The sequence below is a fragment of the Triplophysa dalaica genome, chromosome 20, assembly GCF_015846415.1.
Source record: "Triplophysa dalaica isolate WHDGS20190420 chromosome 20, ASM1584641v1, whole genome shotgun sequence".
Taxonomy (NCBI): domain Eukaryota; kingdom Metazoa; phylum Chordata; class Actinopteri; order Cypriniformes; family Nemacheilidae; genus Triplophysa; species Triplophysa dalaica.
Genome location: NC_079561.1, coordinates 18,721,091 through 18,736,034, shown reverse-complemented (window position 1 = coordinate 18,736,034; position 14,944 = coordinate 18,721,091). Strand labels below are relative to the sequence as shown.

At 37.0% G+C, this 14,944-nt stretch overlaps 3 protein-coding genes across 6 annotated transcripts in view; 1 reads left to right on the top strand and 2 right to left on the bottom strand.

Moving 5' to 3' along the window:
- si:dkey-65j6.2 (uncharacterized) overlaps positions 1-9,680 on the bottom strand; it is a 77,703-nt gene extending 68,023 nt beyond the window's left edge. The window contains exons 1-3 of the mRNA XM_056733625.1: positions 9,323-9,680; positions 7,241-7,393; positions 6,876-7,012 (exon numbers count right to left, since the gene is read on the bottom strand). Coding sequence (XP_056589603.1) covers positions 6,876-7,012; positions 7,241-7,393; positions 9,323-9,680 — 648 coding nt within the window. The remainder of the gene's footprint in view (positions 1-6,875; positions 7,013-7,240; positions 7,394-9,322) is intronic.
- The window catches only part of dlgap4a (discs, large (Drosophila) homolog-associated protein 4a), a 75,478-nt gene that overhangs the window by 31,182 nt on the left and 29,352 nt on the right, over positions 1-14,944 (top strand). The window lies entirely within an intron of this gene.
- Positions 14,097-14,942, bottom strand: LOC130409583 (P2Y purinoceptor 3-like). The gene has a single exon (XM_056733624.1). The coding sequence runs from the start codon at positions 14,940-14,942 to the stop codon at positions 14,097-14,099; it is 846 nt and encodes a 281-aa protein (XP_056589602.1).

The following is a 14,944-nucleotide window of genomic DNA, read 5'->3' as shown; positions in this document are numbered from 1 at the left end:
GGTTGCACAAACAAGTCGACTAGCTGACATTAATGCTCTGACGCAACAAGCTTTATGTTGACTAGTCGAGGGTCATGTGATTTTGTTCCAAGAGAGCTGCCCTAGCTCTCATTAGATTTATTAATGACGTCATCGACTGGTCAACGTGACTTTTATCACATAATAGTCGACTTCAAAAATCTGAGGTCATTTAACCCCTACACCGAAACCCATTGACTTCCATTGACTTCCATTGTATGAACCATCGTGACATTTCTCCAAATATCTTCTTTTGTGTTTCACAGAAGAAAGAATCACATACAGCTTTTCCACCACAGGAGGGGTATACATGATGACAGAACTAAACATTTCGGGTGAACTGTCCTATGTTGAAGTCAACAGCTGGTGATTGACCGATCCCAAACGTTTGAGAAACAAAGCCACTGAACCTTTCCTTGCAACCTGCCGCTCTTCCCAGCTTCATAAAAAATTCACGTGATGCTAAAGACATCTTTAAATCTTGATTTCCATCACCTTCCTCTTTACCGTGTCATTCTGTGCCAGATTAGCACATTCCCCGTCCCGCCATCGCATGTCATCTGCGTGTTGTGTTGTAGGTGCATGTTTGCATAAAACATCAGTGTCTGTCCTCAAGTACATATTTCTCTTTGCTGCGACAACCCTCACGTGGTAAGAATTCAAATGAGCGGTCTGGCGAATGAATTTCAATGTGTCTTTCATCATTTTGTGGGTTGTGGTCCTGCTTTCGCCCCCTTTAAACCATCATTTGCCTTGCGTTCACTGGCGTATTACAATTTCATTTAATATGCTCTCATAATGTATGTATTATTTATATCTGGCTAATGCTCCCTTTCCTTTTTTCAACCATCCAGCATGAATGTAAATACATGACACACATCGTCTCTAAATGATCATTCCCTTCACATTTAGTAAATCATAAAGATCATCATGAACTATTTATTGTGTAATATTGAAGGATTGGACCTGTAAGCAGCTCATAAGCATTGTTACAGAAGTCTGATAGTAAACCAGGTCAAAAAAAAGTGTTGTGTGTATCAGCGAATTATGATACTTTTAGTGTTCTACCCGTGACTTGTCACCTGTTCTGGAATGTTTTAATTTAGCATATATGTCATTGACAATTTTACAAAACGTAAACAACACTAGTCCAGATGAACTTCCTGTTTGAGCAAAAGAAAATTTAGACTCGAACTGAATTAAGATCACCGTCGAGTCCAGTCCCCGTGTTTAGCCGTGTTTTACCACGGAGCACTTAAAGGTGTAGTTCACTTTCACAATAAATTTTCATAATTTACTCACCATCATGTCATCCTAGATGTTTATGTATTTGTTTCTTTAGTCGAAAAGAAATGAAGCTTTTTGAAGAAAGGATTCCAGGATTAAACACAGAAAACCGTGCCATATCACTCCTTTAAGTGTATTGTTCTGTTTTAGGCCAAAAACACAGAAAATACAGTTGAACTTTAACCAACGACATGCATCCATGTTGGTACCAAGAAGTGCTATGAGAAACATCTAAAAGAGGTTGCATTTGAAGATTTTTAATTAGCTTATTTCGGTTTTCTGAAGTCGCCATTTGGGTGTTTAGGGTACGCTCATGTCATTAAGGAGTTTGAAGTGTATTTCTGTGGAGAAATGAGTTTATTCAATGATTGACAGTTAGAGTCATGATTTCCAATCTATAATCTGTGTTTTATCAACAGAGTAATGATAGCTTGTAGAAATCTATATTTTATGTGAACAAACGATCAACTCATTTTTGAATAAGGGTACATGGACTAGCAACAAACTAGAAACCATTCACAACACCTTAGCAACAGCATAGCAACCATTTTTCTTGATTTCATTATTTTTGGGGTTCTTCTCTCTACTTGTTGAAGTGCTGTTTTGTCACCCGTTTGATCGCAGGTCGAGGCGTCTCATTATTCCAGGTTTGGTTTGTATTCGGGAGTGAAATGCCTTGACAATATTTCATTGGAGTCTCTTGTTCTGATGAAACCCAGTGCAACATGATGCGGAACATGTTAAAGGTTTGCATGTACAGTAGCTTCACCAACAGATTATACAAGCAGAGAAATGAGCAAGAATCTAAAAGCAGTAAAACATGAGGAAGAAGAGTTTGTGTGAGGTATTAGTCATGGGATTAATTAACATGCATTTGAAATCCTTTGAGGATGTGAGGATGAAGGTCACGTGTCATCTCGACAGCAAAAGTGAAGCATTTGCATGCAGAAAAAAAAGTTTTTTGGATTGACATTAATGTTTTCCAAGGTTTTATCATTATTTTTCTTTTACCTTGAATTTAAAGTGAAAATTAGGTTAAGTGAATAAGTGAAATCATTGTCAGATAACATAAGAATAAATACAGTACACAACAAATACTGTGATGTACACAACCAAACAAACATTTAGGGTCACTTGTTATTTTAAATTGTTAATTTAAGTATGAAGTGAATTTATGAAAACAATGCAGTTACACAAATTTAGCTTTACAAATTATGTTGTAAAAGTCAAACATAAAAATATTTGGTTTGAGGAGTAGTATCTCTGTGTGTAGAGTTTGCAGGAATGTTTTTTCTTCTTGAGATCTCATCCTGAAATGCTTTTAAACAGTATTTAATCTCATTTTATTTATATAGCGCTTTTGACCATTTTCATTCTTGCAAAGCAGCTTTAAATACAAAAAACATTATAGTAATACATGAATAAATAAAATACAGTATACAGTATGATGTTGAAATACATGATATTACTGCGAGTGTTATTGCCTACGTTTTCTTCATATTTAGTCCGAGCCAAAAGGTTTTCGATGAAAGTATATGTTTTATAATGAAAGAAATTGTTGGCGCAGTGTAAGGTTGTAGGTTTGATTCTCAGCGGATCACACCTACTGATGAAATGTCTGAAAGTGTCTGCCAAACGCATGAACGTTAATATGGCTTTTAAAATCATAGAAACATTATTTGTTTACTGTATTTATATAATGTCTCCTGAATCAAATCACAAGCTTTCATTACGCATGTTAATCTAAGAGGAAATCCTACTGAAAACCTTTCAGTGTGATCTTTTTCACCCGAAGATATCTGTCAGGAGATGAAGTTCAGTGCTTAACACAAATGAAAGGAAAGCACTAAAGTATTCTTGTGAGCGTCGGAGGATTTAAAGAGTTTTTCTCGTCTTCATCTCTGCCGTTCTTAATCGTACAGCACAGAGTTACAGAACACAGAGCACACAGCTTCCCTCATTTGCATACTTCCATATGTAGATTGTCATGCATAATTAATATGCGTCAGATTTCTGCCCATGAGACATTAATGGACCTGCTGTTTAGTCAAGCCATGAGAACCCAGGAGTATTGGACGGGCGTTTATGATACGTGTTGTGTCATTAATATGCATGAGGGCGGTCTGCTGAAGGTCTGGAGAGTCTCAGATATGAAGGTGAGCGGAAGATCTCGCTGGATCAAAGACAGTGGAGTGATACTACGCTTCACTTACAGTATAGCTGAGTGTTTGTATTAACCGTGTATTTCGTACACATCTTTTCGAGTTTATATTTTCATATTGATACAAACCAATTCTTCTGTATGTTGTTTGATGGTTTAGCAGAACTTGTTGTGATTTAAAATCATTACATACAATAAGAATCAGAACAATAAGAACCTCACAAAGAACCTCACAGACTTATTGTGTAATAATAACAAAAAAGTAGCAGTAAATTCTGTCCACGTTATGCCGCATGCTTGAAACTCCCACGACCGGTTTGTGTTCTCCACGTCTTTGAACGGAAGCCCGGTCACACTTCTGCCTCTAATGTGCTGGAAATTGTTCTCATTTTACAGTGAGATTAGATTTGTGTCGTAACAGAAGAGCCATGCTACTCGAACACCCCTACATTCATCAAAAAACCATTTGCAGCATTGCAGTGTGTCCACCAGGTCTAAAAAGAGACGAATGATGATTGCGGGGAGGAAGATGATTATTATAATTTCTTATTAATAGTTCCTGTGCTTTATTGCCATTTGTTTTGTGCAGCCTCTTATGTAGATTCAACGTTGGGAGATGGAAAGATACGAAAACCATATGTGAAAAAATGTCACATAGAGACATCTGAGAAAAAAAAGGTAGAATCAGACCCATGTGCCATTAAAAGTGTCAAGCGTTCCTTTCTGGAGCTTTGGATTGTTTTCAAGATGAAAAGTGAAGGTTGGTGTTGGTTTAATGAAGTTCTTGTCTGATAGAAACGTCTTCACTGAAGGTCAAACACACAGTCTGACCTCCGTCTGCTGATCTGACTTTGAAAGGAACAGATGGCTTCTTGTGACTCTTTGCTCCCCGTGTGTTGACGTCTTCACGAAATCAACCTCAGAGTAAAAGCACAACTGAACAGAGTCTAGCGATCTGAAAACGGTTTTGTCAAAGCAAAAATATTGTTGAGGAAGAAATCATTCGATTGATGGATTTTTGCACCAGTTTAGAATTCAGAATTTCTTGTTTTCAGGGAAAATTATCATTTTGTTTGAAGGTTCTGTGTGTAAGTTTTCAGTGATGTAGGAAATTGCAATCTACAGCTCCTCTACCCCCCTCTCCCTTCCAATAGAGAAGCTACGGTTGCCGTCACAGGACAAAAGGGTTCCGTAAATGATAGCGGCCATTATCGGTGGTGTTGATAATTGCAATCTACGTCTCACAGGCGAATAACAGACTGAAGTTACGGACACAGGACAGAGATGTCGTCGTCTGAGACAGCAGAGAGTAACCTTTGCAAGTCAATTGTCGAGGTTTATTTACAAAGAAAAATAAATAAATTAAATTTACTTAATTCATCATTTACTCTAATCGTTATAGTGAAAATTATTGATACTTGTTAACATTGTGTCAGTGATTTATTCGCTTATTTTGCATAGCATTTTTTGGCACGGTAACTTGGTTCGTAATTTACAGCCTATTGAAACCACTTGCTAATGCTAAAGCCGTGTAATCTAACCGCGAAAGTCTAAGCCGACGTTTTTCTCATCATCACAGAGTTAATCAGAGGACTTAACACAGGTAGTAAGAGGGAGAGGAAGAGGGCGGAGAGGTAGGGGTGTTGGAGATGCAGGCAGGGCGAGGAGAGGCAGAAGAGCTAACGTTACCCGGGAGGACCGCACAAGAGAGGATGTGGAAGCTAAGCAGTATTATAATATAATATACACCCGATTTATGCAAATTATGATTGCACATGGCCATGCAACAAGGACTTATGATACAATTACAAAGTGATAAAAATTTACAAGGAAAAACGCTACTTCTCTTGATGATCAGCTCATCGATTAGCTAAATCTATCAAACAAACAGTTCACTTATATTGCGGAAATTAGACAAACTTACCGGTCCAGCAGAAAGCTGACAACTTCGGCGTTGCTTAGCAAACCCGTTTCCTGCTTCAGTACCCTCCCTTTTGAAAAGGACCACGGCGATGTTTATTCGGGTTTTCTGCAGTTTTTTGTCTCGACTTGGCCTTGCTGCATCATATTTTCTCTTTTTTGACGACACAGATTGACGCTCTGTCAGCTCATGTGCAGAGTATGTGTGGTCCGCCATTAGCGCAAATTTCACTTCTTACTGCAACAAAGAACCGTTTCTATTTCTAATACAAACGACAAGAAAATAATGTTATTGTTCTTCCTCTTCTTCTGCTAATCCTTCTATGTAGTGCCTTTATGAAGCTGCCTCCAAAAAACAGCCGAAGAAGAAGAACATAGTCCCGTGCATCCTTCCTTTTACGAAACGCGTTCAGTTTGTCCGTGTAGTGCTACTATAGAAACATGGCTGTGCATGTTGATAAATTACATGTAAGGATGTGCCTGCGGTGTATATACATAAAATGGCTCATTTTAAGGTAATATAAACATTTCGGTTCATTTTGTAAGGTCACTACTCACAACATAGTTTTGTATTATATATTACATTTTGGTCGATAAATACCTTCAAAATGATACACACTGTACCTTTAAATCATTAAAACGGGACAAACTGGTCAGAATAACAAAAAAATACAATGATTTAGATCTTGCAATGAGAACACGTCCTCATTCATGTTTTAAATACTAACGTATTTCAGGATCATTTGCTAAATGTATGTGATATGATGGAATAATGGACTTATGGCCCTTTTCTACCAAAATTACATGGAACAACTTGTCCCAGGAACTTTTTCCCCTGACGTGTTGCATTCTGCGGTTCCATATCGGTCTAAAGTACCGTGAAGATTAGGCAAATCAGTCGTGACTAGGACTGCATGTGACTGCTCCTCCCAGTCCAGGAGGGGGCGGTTATGTCGAACTACGATGATTTCACATAAAGCGATGGACACTTGTCAGGTTTTTGTGCAAAAATGCCCAGCCTGAATAACAATATTTTGAATATTCTATTAAATGCATAAGAATACGAACTGAAGTTGAATCAAATGATGATTTTATTTGTATTTATACAGTCAGAATGACATGTAAATTACCAAAATCTTTATCTTGTTTAGCCCTAAACGCAATAATGAAAACTTCAAAAACTAATCATAATAATTTCAGAAAATATAAATGAGACAAAAAACTTTGTACAGTACCTGCAAATATAAATATATATTTCAAAAAACAAAAGTGAACATTTTCAAAACCAGACTTTTCTATTGGAAACATGTTAACAGAAGGGCAGTTTGCCGACTCTTTTGAGATATAGAAACGGATGCACAAAGCCTGACATGACACTGAAACACAAGCAAACAGACCACCCCAAAAGAAACGTCTTATATGCTACAATATAACGCAGAATAAGAGTGATGATGGCAGGGCCGTATGTTAACATTGAAGACGCCATCACCATGAGAATGATCCGGAAAGCTTTGATTTTATCCTTGTTTACTCTGTCTTTGACATTGTCACCCGGTCCGGGTCGCATGAGAGCCTTGAGTACCATCATGCAGGTGTACAATTTAACGCCGAAAAACAACAGAAATCCTACCAATACAAAGTCATAAAGATGAACGATACACACGATACTTAAAATACACAAGATGACAATCGCAGTCCATCCAACAGCCGAACACGCCATCCTGTATTTCATGTCTTTGAGTTTGAGGAACGTCAGCGGATGCAGAACCCCAAAGTAACGTTCCACACAGATGCAGGTCTGAAACACGGGTCGACCAAACCATAGAATCAAGCAAATAAAGATGGCTTTCATACCACGGTCTGCGCACTGAAAGATAAAGTCTTGTATAAGGAACATGTAGGAAGTGCAGAAGAGGACCTCAACGAGAGCTGCGTTGAAGACGAAGATTTCGGTGGACTGTCCTCGGATCATCTCATTCACGCTGAGCCACAGGACGTAACAGTTCGCTGGAAGACCGAGAATCATGTTGACGCTCAGCGAACATGCGATCAGATAATTAGGATGATTCGAAGAATTGCTGAAGTTTTCCAAGCAAGGTAACGTATTCCCCTCTGAAACATTTGTGTTCATGCCTGGGTGTATTTTTTAATCTTTTAAACAAAAAAGTGAAGAGAAAAGGTGCATTCGAGTTCGGAATGTGCGAGCAAACAGTACAAAGCAATTTTCATGTTTTAAAAGAATAGTTGTATATAAGATCTGGTGTTTTAGTTAACCGCTGAACTGATGCTCAGACCAAAGCTGAATGAGGTGACGATGCTGAAAAACTGTGTTAAAAGTTCTGTTTTATGATTCAGTGCACTGCCTTGTACGTACACGGCCGTTTTGCATTGATGAAAGAGTCAAATTGTGTTTGTCAATCAAAAAGAACATGCAAATAAAAAAGCAAATTTACTGCAACAGGTTTGTCAGGTATGAGATATCTACACACTGTAGGAATGATTTGTTGTTTTAAAGTCACCTTGCTACCTTAAAAGCAGTTAATTCATCATAAAAATATTTGTTAACAACAATCTTGCATCAAATTCATTCATTCAATCAAAAACCAGTCCGACCCTGGTAATAAGTCATCTTTTTTTTTTTCATAAGGGTTTTTTGAACCGCTCTTATTCTGACCCGTCATCTAGGACCTGTTTGCCTTGGGAGACCCTACCAGGGGCATATAGCCCCAGACATAGCTCCTAGGGACTTGCGGGTACTCAAACCCCTCCACCATGGTAAGGTTTAAGCACATTTACATTTTAACTTTAAATTTGAATGATTTATTCGTGGAGTATTAAAAGTTTGTCTCTGGTTACTTGATAGGCATGGAAAGTTATTTATTGTCATTTGGAATTGTGATCATTATTCAGCAATCATTGCATACATTATAAAAAGGTTTTGATTCATGTCAGAATTTCACACAAAATGTGCGTATAGACATGTTTATTTACTTTGATCTGGGATTGATGGAAATTGTATTATTCGGTTCATTTCATTTCATGTTCAGAAAACCACCAAACCTATAATTTACATTCTATGACATTAAATAATATATTTGATACATTATATTTTTATTGCATACGTGTGGTTTAAGTTCACACATTTGTGCGAACACACGTTTGGAATTATACCCATTCATATGGCTTGTTTTTCTTTAGACGTCCACAATGGACATGAAACACATGTGGTCGGAAAACAGCTTGTTCACTTTAAAATATATGAATTAAATGAAATAAAAAAAACAATGGTGCGGTTTTCCACAGTGATGTTATTAAAGAAGCATTTACTCAAAAGATTATTATATAAACAAGATCTTTCTTATTTGTAATCTATAGCAGGGTTTTCAAACTTTTTCACATCCGAGGACCCCAAATTATGATAAACATTTTGCGAGGGACCCCTTTTCGAAAATGGTATTTTTATGTAAAAAAGCAGTTGTTTTAGAAATGAAACTGTACTACTCTTCACTAGAATTGTATAACTTTTAGTGTCTTTTTTTTTATTTTTTGGTGTTTATATTCATTGAGTTTCAAATGTGACCCGTCTTTTCATGGTAAAAAATGACAGTTTGCCAAGTTTTCTTAGATAAAGAAGTGGCTGAACAAACCCTGTCATTATACCAAAGCATAAGAACGCAGACCACACCACAGCGAATGTTTCATATTTTAAAATATAATACAGCACAAGAGAAGCAATTCCAGGAATGTATGTTAGCGAGGTGAACACCAGCACGAGCCGAATGATTTGAAACGCTTTGAGTTTATCCTGGTGTACAGCATCCCTCTCTCCGGGATGCATGAGGGCTTTCAGGACCATCAAACAAGTGTAAAGTTTGACAGAGAAAAAGAATAGGAACACCGGCAAAATAAATTTATAATGGACCACGTACATATCACATATTAAACACGAGCAAATGATCACGATCCAGCCCACAGCCGAACACGCAATCCTGTATTTCATGGGTTTGAGTTTGAGGAAGATGAGAGGATGCAGGACCCCTAAGTAACGTTCCACACAGATGCAGGTGAGGAAGAGAGGACGACCAACGAACAGCACCACCCCGAGTAAGATCACCGGACTCTTACAGTCAGCACATTTAAAGAGATACATCCGTAAGACGAAAACAAAGTCTGAACAGAAGATGACCTCGACGAGCGAGGCGTTGAAGACGAAGATTTCCGTGGACTGTCCTCTGATCATCTCCTTGACGCTGAGCCACAGGATGAAGCAGTGCAGCGGGAGGCTAAGAATCATGTTGATTCCAAATGAGCTAGTTATTAAATACGAGGCGAAATTAAAACAAATGCTGGAGTTCCCAGCGTTCAGCCATACGCTGCACGCCGAACTATTTAGTTCTGCCATGATCACACCTGGATTTTAAACATATGGAAAAAGAAAAACACGAATTTATGGGAAAATAGATGAATTCGTGATTCATTCATGATGTGTAGAAATACTCACAAGTTCTTTCTTTGGTTGTCTGCTGCACTGACTTCAGCCGAACAGGACGAATATGATTTGAAGTTCACATTTATAACTTTGAAAATGACTTTAGACAAAGTAAGCAGTTTTGCATTGATGCAACAGTCAAATTCAGTGTTTTCAATCTTGAAAAATAGCTATGCAAATAACTCAAAACCCCTGCAGACCTTTTTTGGGGGATTTACAATCATTTAAATGTACATTTTCAGCCTATTTAAAATCAACTATTAGAAAGTATTCCAAAAAAAAGCTTAGAGATTTCTGACTCTTTCTCAGAGAAACATTTAAAGGGAAAGCGTGTTAATCCCAAAATTCTGTCATCATTTACTCCTTCTCTTGTCATTTCAAAACAACATGACTTACTTTTTTCTGCAGAACACAAAAGAAGATATCCTGAAGATTTTTGTTAACTGGCACTCATTGACTTGCATGGTTTTGTGTCCATACAGTAGAATAAATGGGGACCAGCGCTGTTCTGTTACAGAACTTTCTTCAAAAAAAATGTTGTATGTGTTCTGGAAAAAGAAAGGAAGTCATCCACGCTTGAAATGACAGTTAATGATAAAAAATAACGGTAACACTTTCCTTAAAGCATGTATGTATAATGCATTTTAAAAGTAGTTTTAAAGTATTGTAATGCACCTTTTAATACATTTTAATGTCTTTAATTGTTATTACAGTTAATAAATTATAACACTTAGCAATTCATTGTTACCTTACACATTTTAAATTGGTTATACTACTTTACAACTACATATAATGCGTTACAACACATATTATGAAGAATTATTATGCATTTTCCCCTTTAGTAATTCTTTATAATGCATTATACATACATGCTTCAAGGGAAGTGTTACCAAAATAACTTTTCAATTTAGGCGAACTATCACTTTGAGCAAGTTTCAGTTAACTCTCCATTTAATCTCATTGATGCGTTACATACATGAGTATATGTGACAATATAGCGTAAAACAGAGAAAAAAACTCACATGGCAATTACACTAAATTACATGTTGGAAGAGTAAAGAATGTGTTATCATGTTCAATTGTATGTTATCATGCCAAACATATCATTACAGGTCTGACTAATGAAGATCTGTGTTTCAGATGGATTATAGAAATGATGGCCTGCTTTAGTCAGTCGTTTCCATATTTTCAAACATTCAAGCAGATCATTATAGACACAAGACAGGAAATGTAATTGTTTCAGGAGTTCAACACATTCACTAACTCGTCATGACAACATTTTCATTGCATCTTAAAGTAATATTTATATATACAGAAGAATGTGTATTACGAAGTGTGTCAGAATCTAATATTTACCTTTAACTGTACACAGAGTGAAAGAAGTTATCTTTCTTTCACCAAACTCAGAAGAAACGCTGAGATGTTGCTCTTTCATAGATTTGATGGAGTTCTCAGATGTTTCTCCTGAAAAACTTTGTTTCTTTTGAGAAACAAATAAGAGTGTAATTGTTGAAACACGTGAAAAGTATTGAGGTGTAAAATGAATGTAGATGCAAAGGTGAAATAATCTGGATTTGGGCAATTTGATGAGAAATGATTATTGAGAAATAACTGAAATTTTAAAGAGATCTGTGATTTTTCTTGTTTGTTAAACTCGATGCTTTTCTTGGTGTGAAAGGAAGACAATAATTGAGAGAGGATGCTAGCAACCACCCAGCACATCCTGATCACATAGCAACAGTCTAAAAACACCTTAGCAACCACATAGCAACCTCTCAGTGTAGATGCAGTTTGGTGTTCCTCACATGAAGCGTGTATGATTTATGAAATCTCATCTCTGTGGTTGAACGTCTCAAGGGGAACATGAGAACTCGGCGGTGTGATTGAGAATGACTCTGAAGCTCGGATGAATGTAGGATGGAGAGAAATGTGATCTTTGTAGAAAAGCACTGTAACAGGCTTGTGAAATCCCGTGTGTGGGGGTCAGACTGTAATAGTGAAGAACACAGACTTTATTTTTCATTTTACGGCTCGGAGGATCACACAAGTCTTGCACGCCACGCTCGATGCTGTGATTAGTTTTACAGTGATTCTTTTGTGATGCTTTTAATGATACAGTATTTTGAGATTTGCTTTTAATTCACGGCATAGAGTCATATGAAAGGAAATCATTAATGATATTGCTTTTATGTGTTTCTTAAGTATGAGGTCTTCAGAGGAAGTGTTCTTAGGTTTAAAATCAACTGAGATTGAGACAAAATAAAAAATTATTTTCTTGCATAAGAGTGACTTAAATCAGGAGACGTTACATTAAGGTACAAACAATTGAAAGTTAGTGATATTTTCTATTCTTTTTAAAATATCTACAGCATTATTGCAAAGGCTAGTTCAATACAATCTCACGGCAAAAAACGTAAATATTTTACGATATGTCTTATATTGGCTTATTCATATGAATTCATACGATTTTGTTTATATATTTAAGTATGATTTGCTTTCGCGCCACTGACATTAGGGGTGGGGCTTCAGTAGTGCTTTCTTTCTAGTAATCGTACATTTTTGTAAAGTTCACGAATTCATACAAATGTGTCAGCTGGTAAAATAGTAAGGAATCAGGATGGTGATGATTTTTTTACTTTGTTTCTTAAAGAAATTTGCTCTTTTTAAGTACAAACTCCCAGCCTTAAGGCCATTGCACATTTAGTCCAAAATTTGTGTCCGAAATTTCCACACGTTAAAAAATAAATATGACCTCACATTTACACACTGCCTCCAATATTTTAATCCGTCATATGAGAATTCAGAATGGGTTTGATTTTCTGCCTTTTTTACATTCGAGGCAACCATTTTGAGAGGCATTTTACAGTTCAGAGACACCAAACGCATACGAACATTTCTGGCTGTATGTGCAAAGACCCTTACTGTGAACGAAACATCAGTGCACTTCTTCCAAAACAATAATGTGTTTGTTTCTTAATCTTTTATCCAAACGTGTAATTTAAATGACTTTCAGAATCAGGCTGTCCTCATCTAGGACGCATGTTGCTTAACTACATATATTCAAATATTTCTTCAAGCATAATGTTAGACGTTGTCTGGACGTTTTGTTGATGTTGTCTTTGTAAACAAACTCTGTCTAAAGTGTCTGATAATCCAATTAAGGCCATAGAGATGCTTTTAAGCCCCATCCAAAAAGATATTACACATGTAATGCTTCTCATAGAACACAGACATGTAATCGTTTGTTTTGATCCCTTTGTTTTTCAGTTGCTGTGACAAAGAACAAAACACGTGCATAAGATTTCTGTTTATTTTATTATGCGGGACGACAGCATGTAATGTAGCTGCATATGGAAAGTACAGAGCCGTGCAGATTTAAATGTGTACAAACAGACACAGAAATGCCCTCAGGGTGATCAAATCAAAGTAATGCTGAATCCGATTAAACTAATCGATCCGTTTTCAGTTTTATATAAAAAATTATTATATAAAGCTGCTGTCTGTAACTTTTGCCTCTCTGTCACCATCTCTGTCTGAACATGAATTTGTTTTTACTTACTTTTCTTTATGTGGGTTGAATTAAAATACATCAAACTGACATTATATGCAAAATCATACCTGACCGCTCAATATATGAAGGATTACAGAGGTTAACACATTTTGCTTCGCCCTTTTTTTATAGTTCTTGTATAATTCAGTGGTGCTTGTTATTGTGGTAATATTTATTTTCATGCAGCATCAATGTTTAAGTGTATATATAGCTCAAGTAAATTTTGAGTTTATAATACATCAATATATTGTAAATAAACAAAAACTGTACACATTTTCACATATTTAAAAATATGAATGATGATGGGTTACTAGATCTGGAACTTGGTTCCTGAGAACAGTATTTGTCTTAAAACACAAAAAACGTAAAAAGAACTTGTGCAGTTTTAAACTGTTGTTTTGAGCTCAGTGTTACGCCAGAACATTGTCATGACCATTAGGTTTCTGACCTGCTCTTTTAAATTCAAGTGTAGTTTTATTTTATTACGGTCAATTATTACAGCAGTTTACAATAAAACAAAAACAGTGTGATGTGAATCTAAGACATCGAGTTCATGAGGTTATGAGCACATATGTTCTGTTGTACTTCAATAAACAGTGAGAGAAAAAGTGAAAGAAACTTGCGAGAATAAAAACTTTCTGAACGATACATAAAATGTTCATGTCAGCAAGTCAGAAAACGTTGTTGAAACTAAAACAAAGGCTTAGTTTCCCGACTTTTCTGAGATAGAGAAAAGGCTGCACGAAGCCCATTATTATCCCTGTCGACAGAGATATGGACCAGTACCAAAGAAACCTTTCATAAACTAGAATGTGATAAAGCACGAGAGAACAAATGACAGGAATGTAAGTGAACATGGAAGACACCAGCACAATCTGCATGATGCGGAAAGCTTTGATTTTATCCCGGTTTACCGCTTCTCTCTGCCGAGGTCCGGGCCGCACTAGAGCCTTCAGAACCATCGAGCAAGTGTAGAGTTTTATCAGGAAAAACGCAACATAACCTGGCAAGAGAAACATATACATTTCAAAAGGGTCCTTCAAAACAGTCAGGCAGGAGCTCACGATCGCCATCCATCCCACGACGCCACACGCAATCCTGTATTTCATGGGTTTGAGTTTGAGGAACGTCAGCGGATGTGCAACCCCTAAGTAGCGTTCCACACAGATGCAGCTCTGAAACAGAGGACGACCGACCAACATTATCAATCCCAGAGTGATTGTCGGAATCTGACACGCCATACAGCGAAAGAAATAATATAGGATGACTAAAATGAAAGCAAAACTGAAGATGATCTCGACCAGTGCTGTGTTGAAGATGAAGATTTCCGTGGACTGTCCTCGGATGATCTCCTTCATGCTGAGCCACAGGACGAAGGAGTTTGTCGGAAGACCGAAAAACATGTTGACGCCAAACGAGAAGGCGACGTAATGGTAAGGCAAATCGTAGCAGATGCTGGCGTTCCTGGCAAATATGGACATCTTGCACATCGAAGCGTTTGCTGCGACAGTCGTCATCC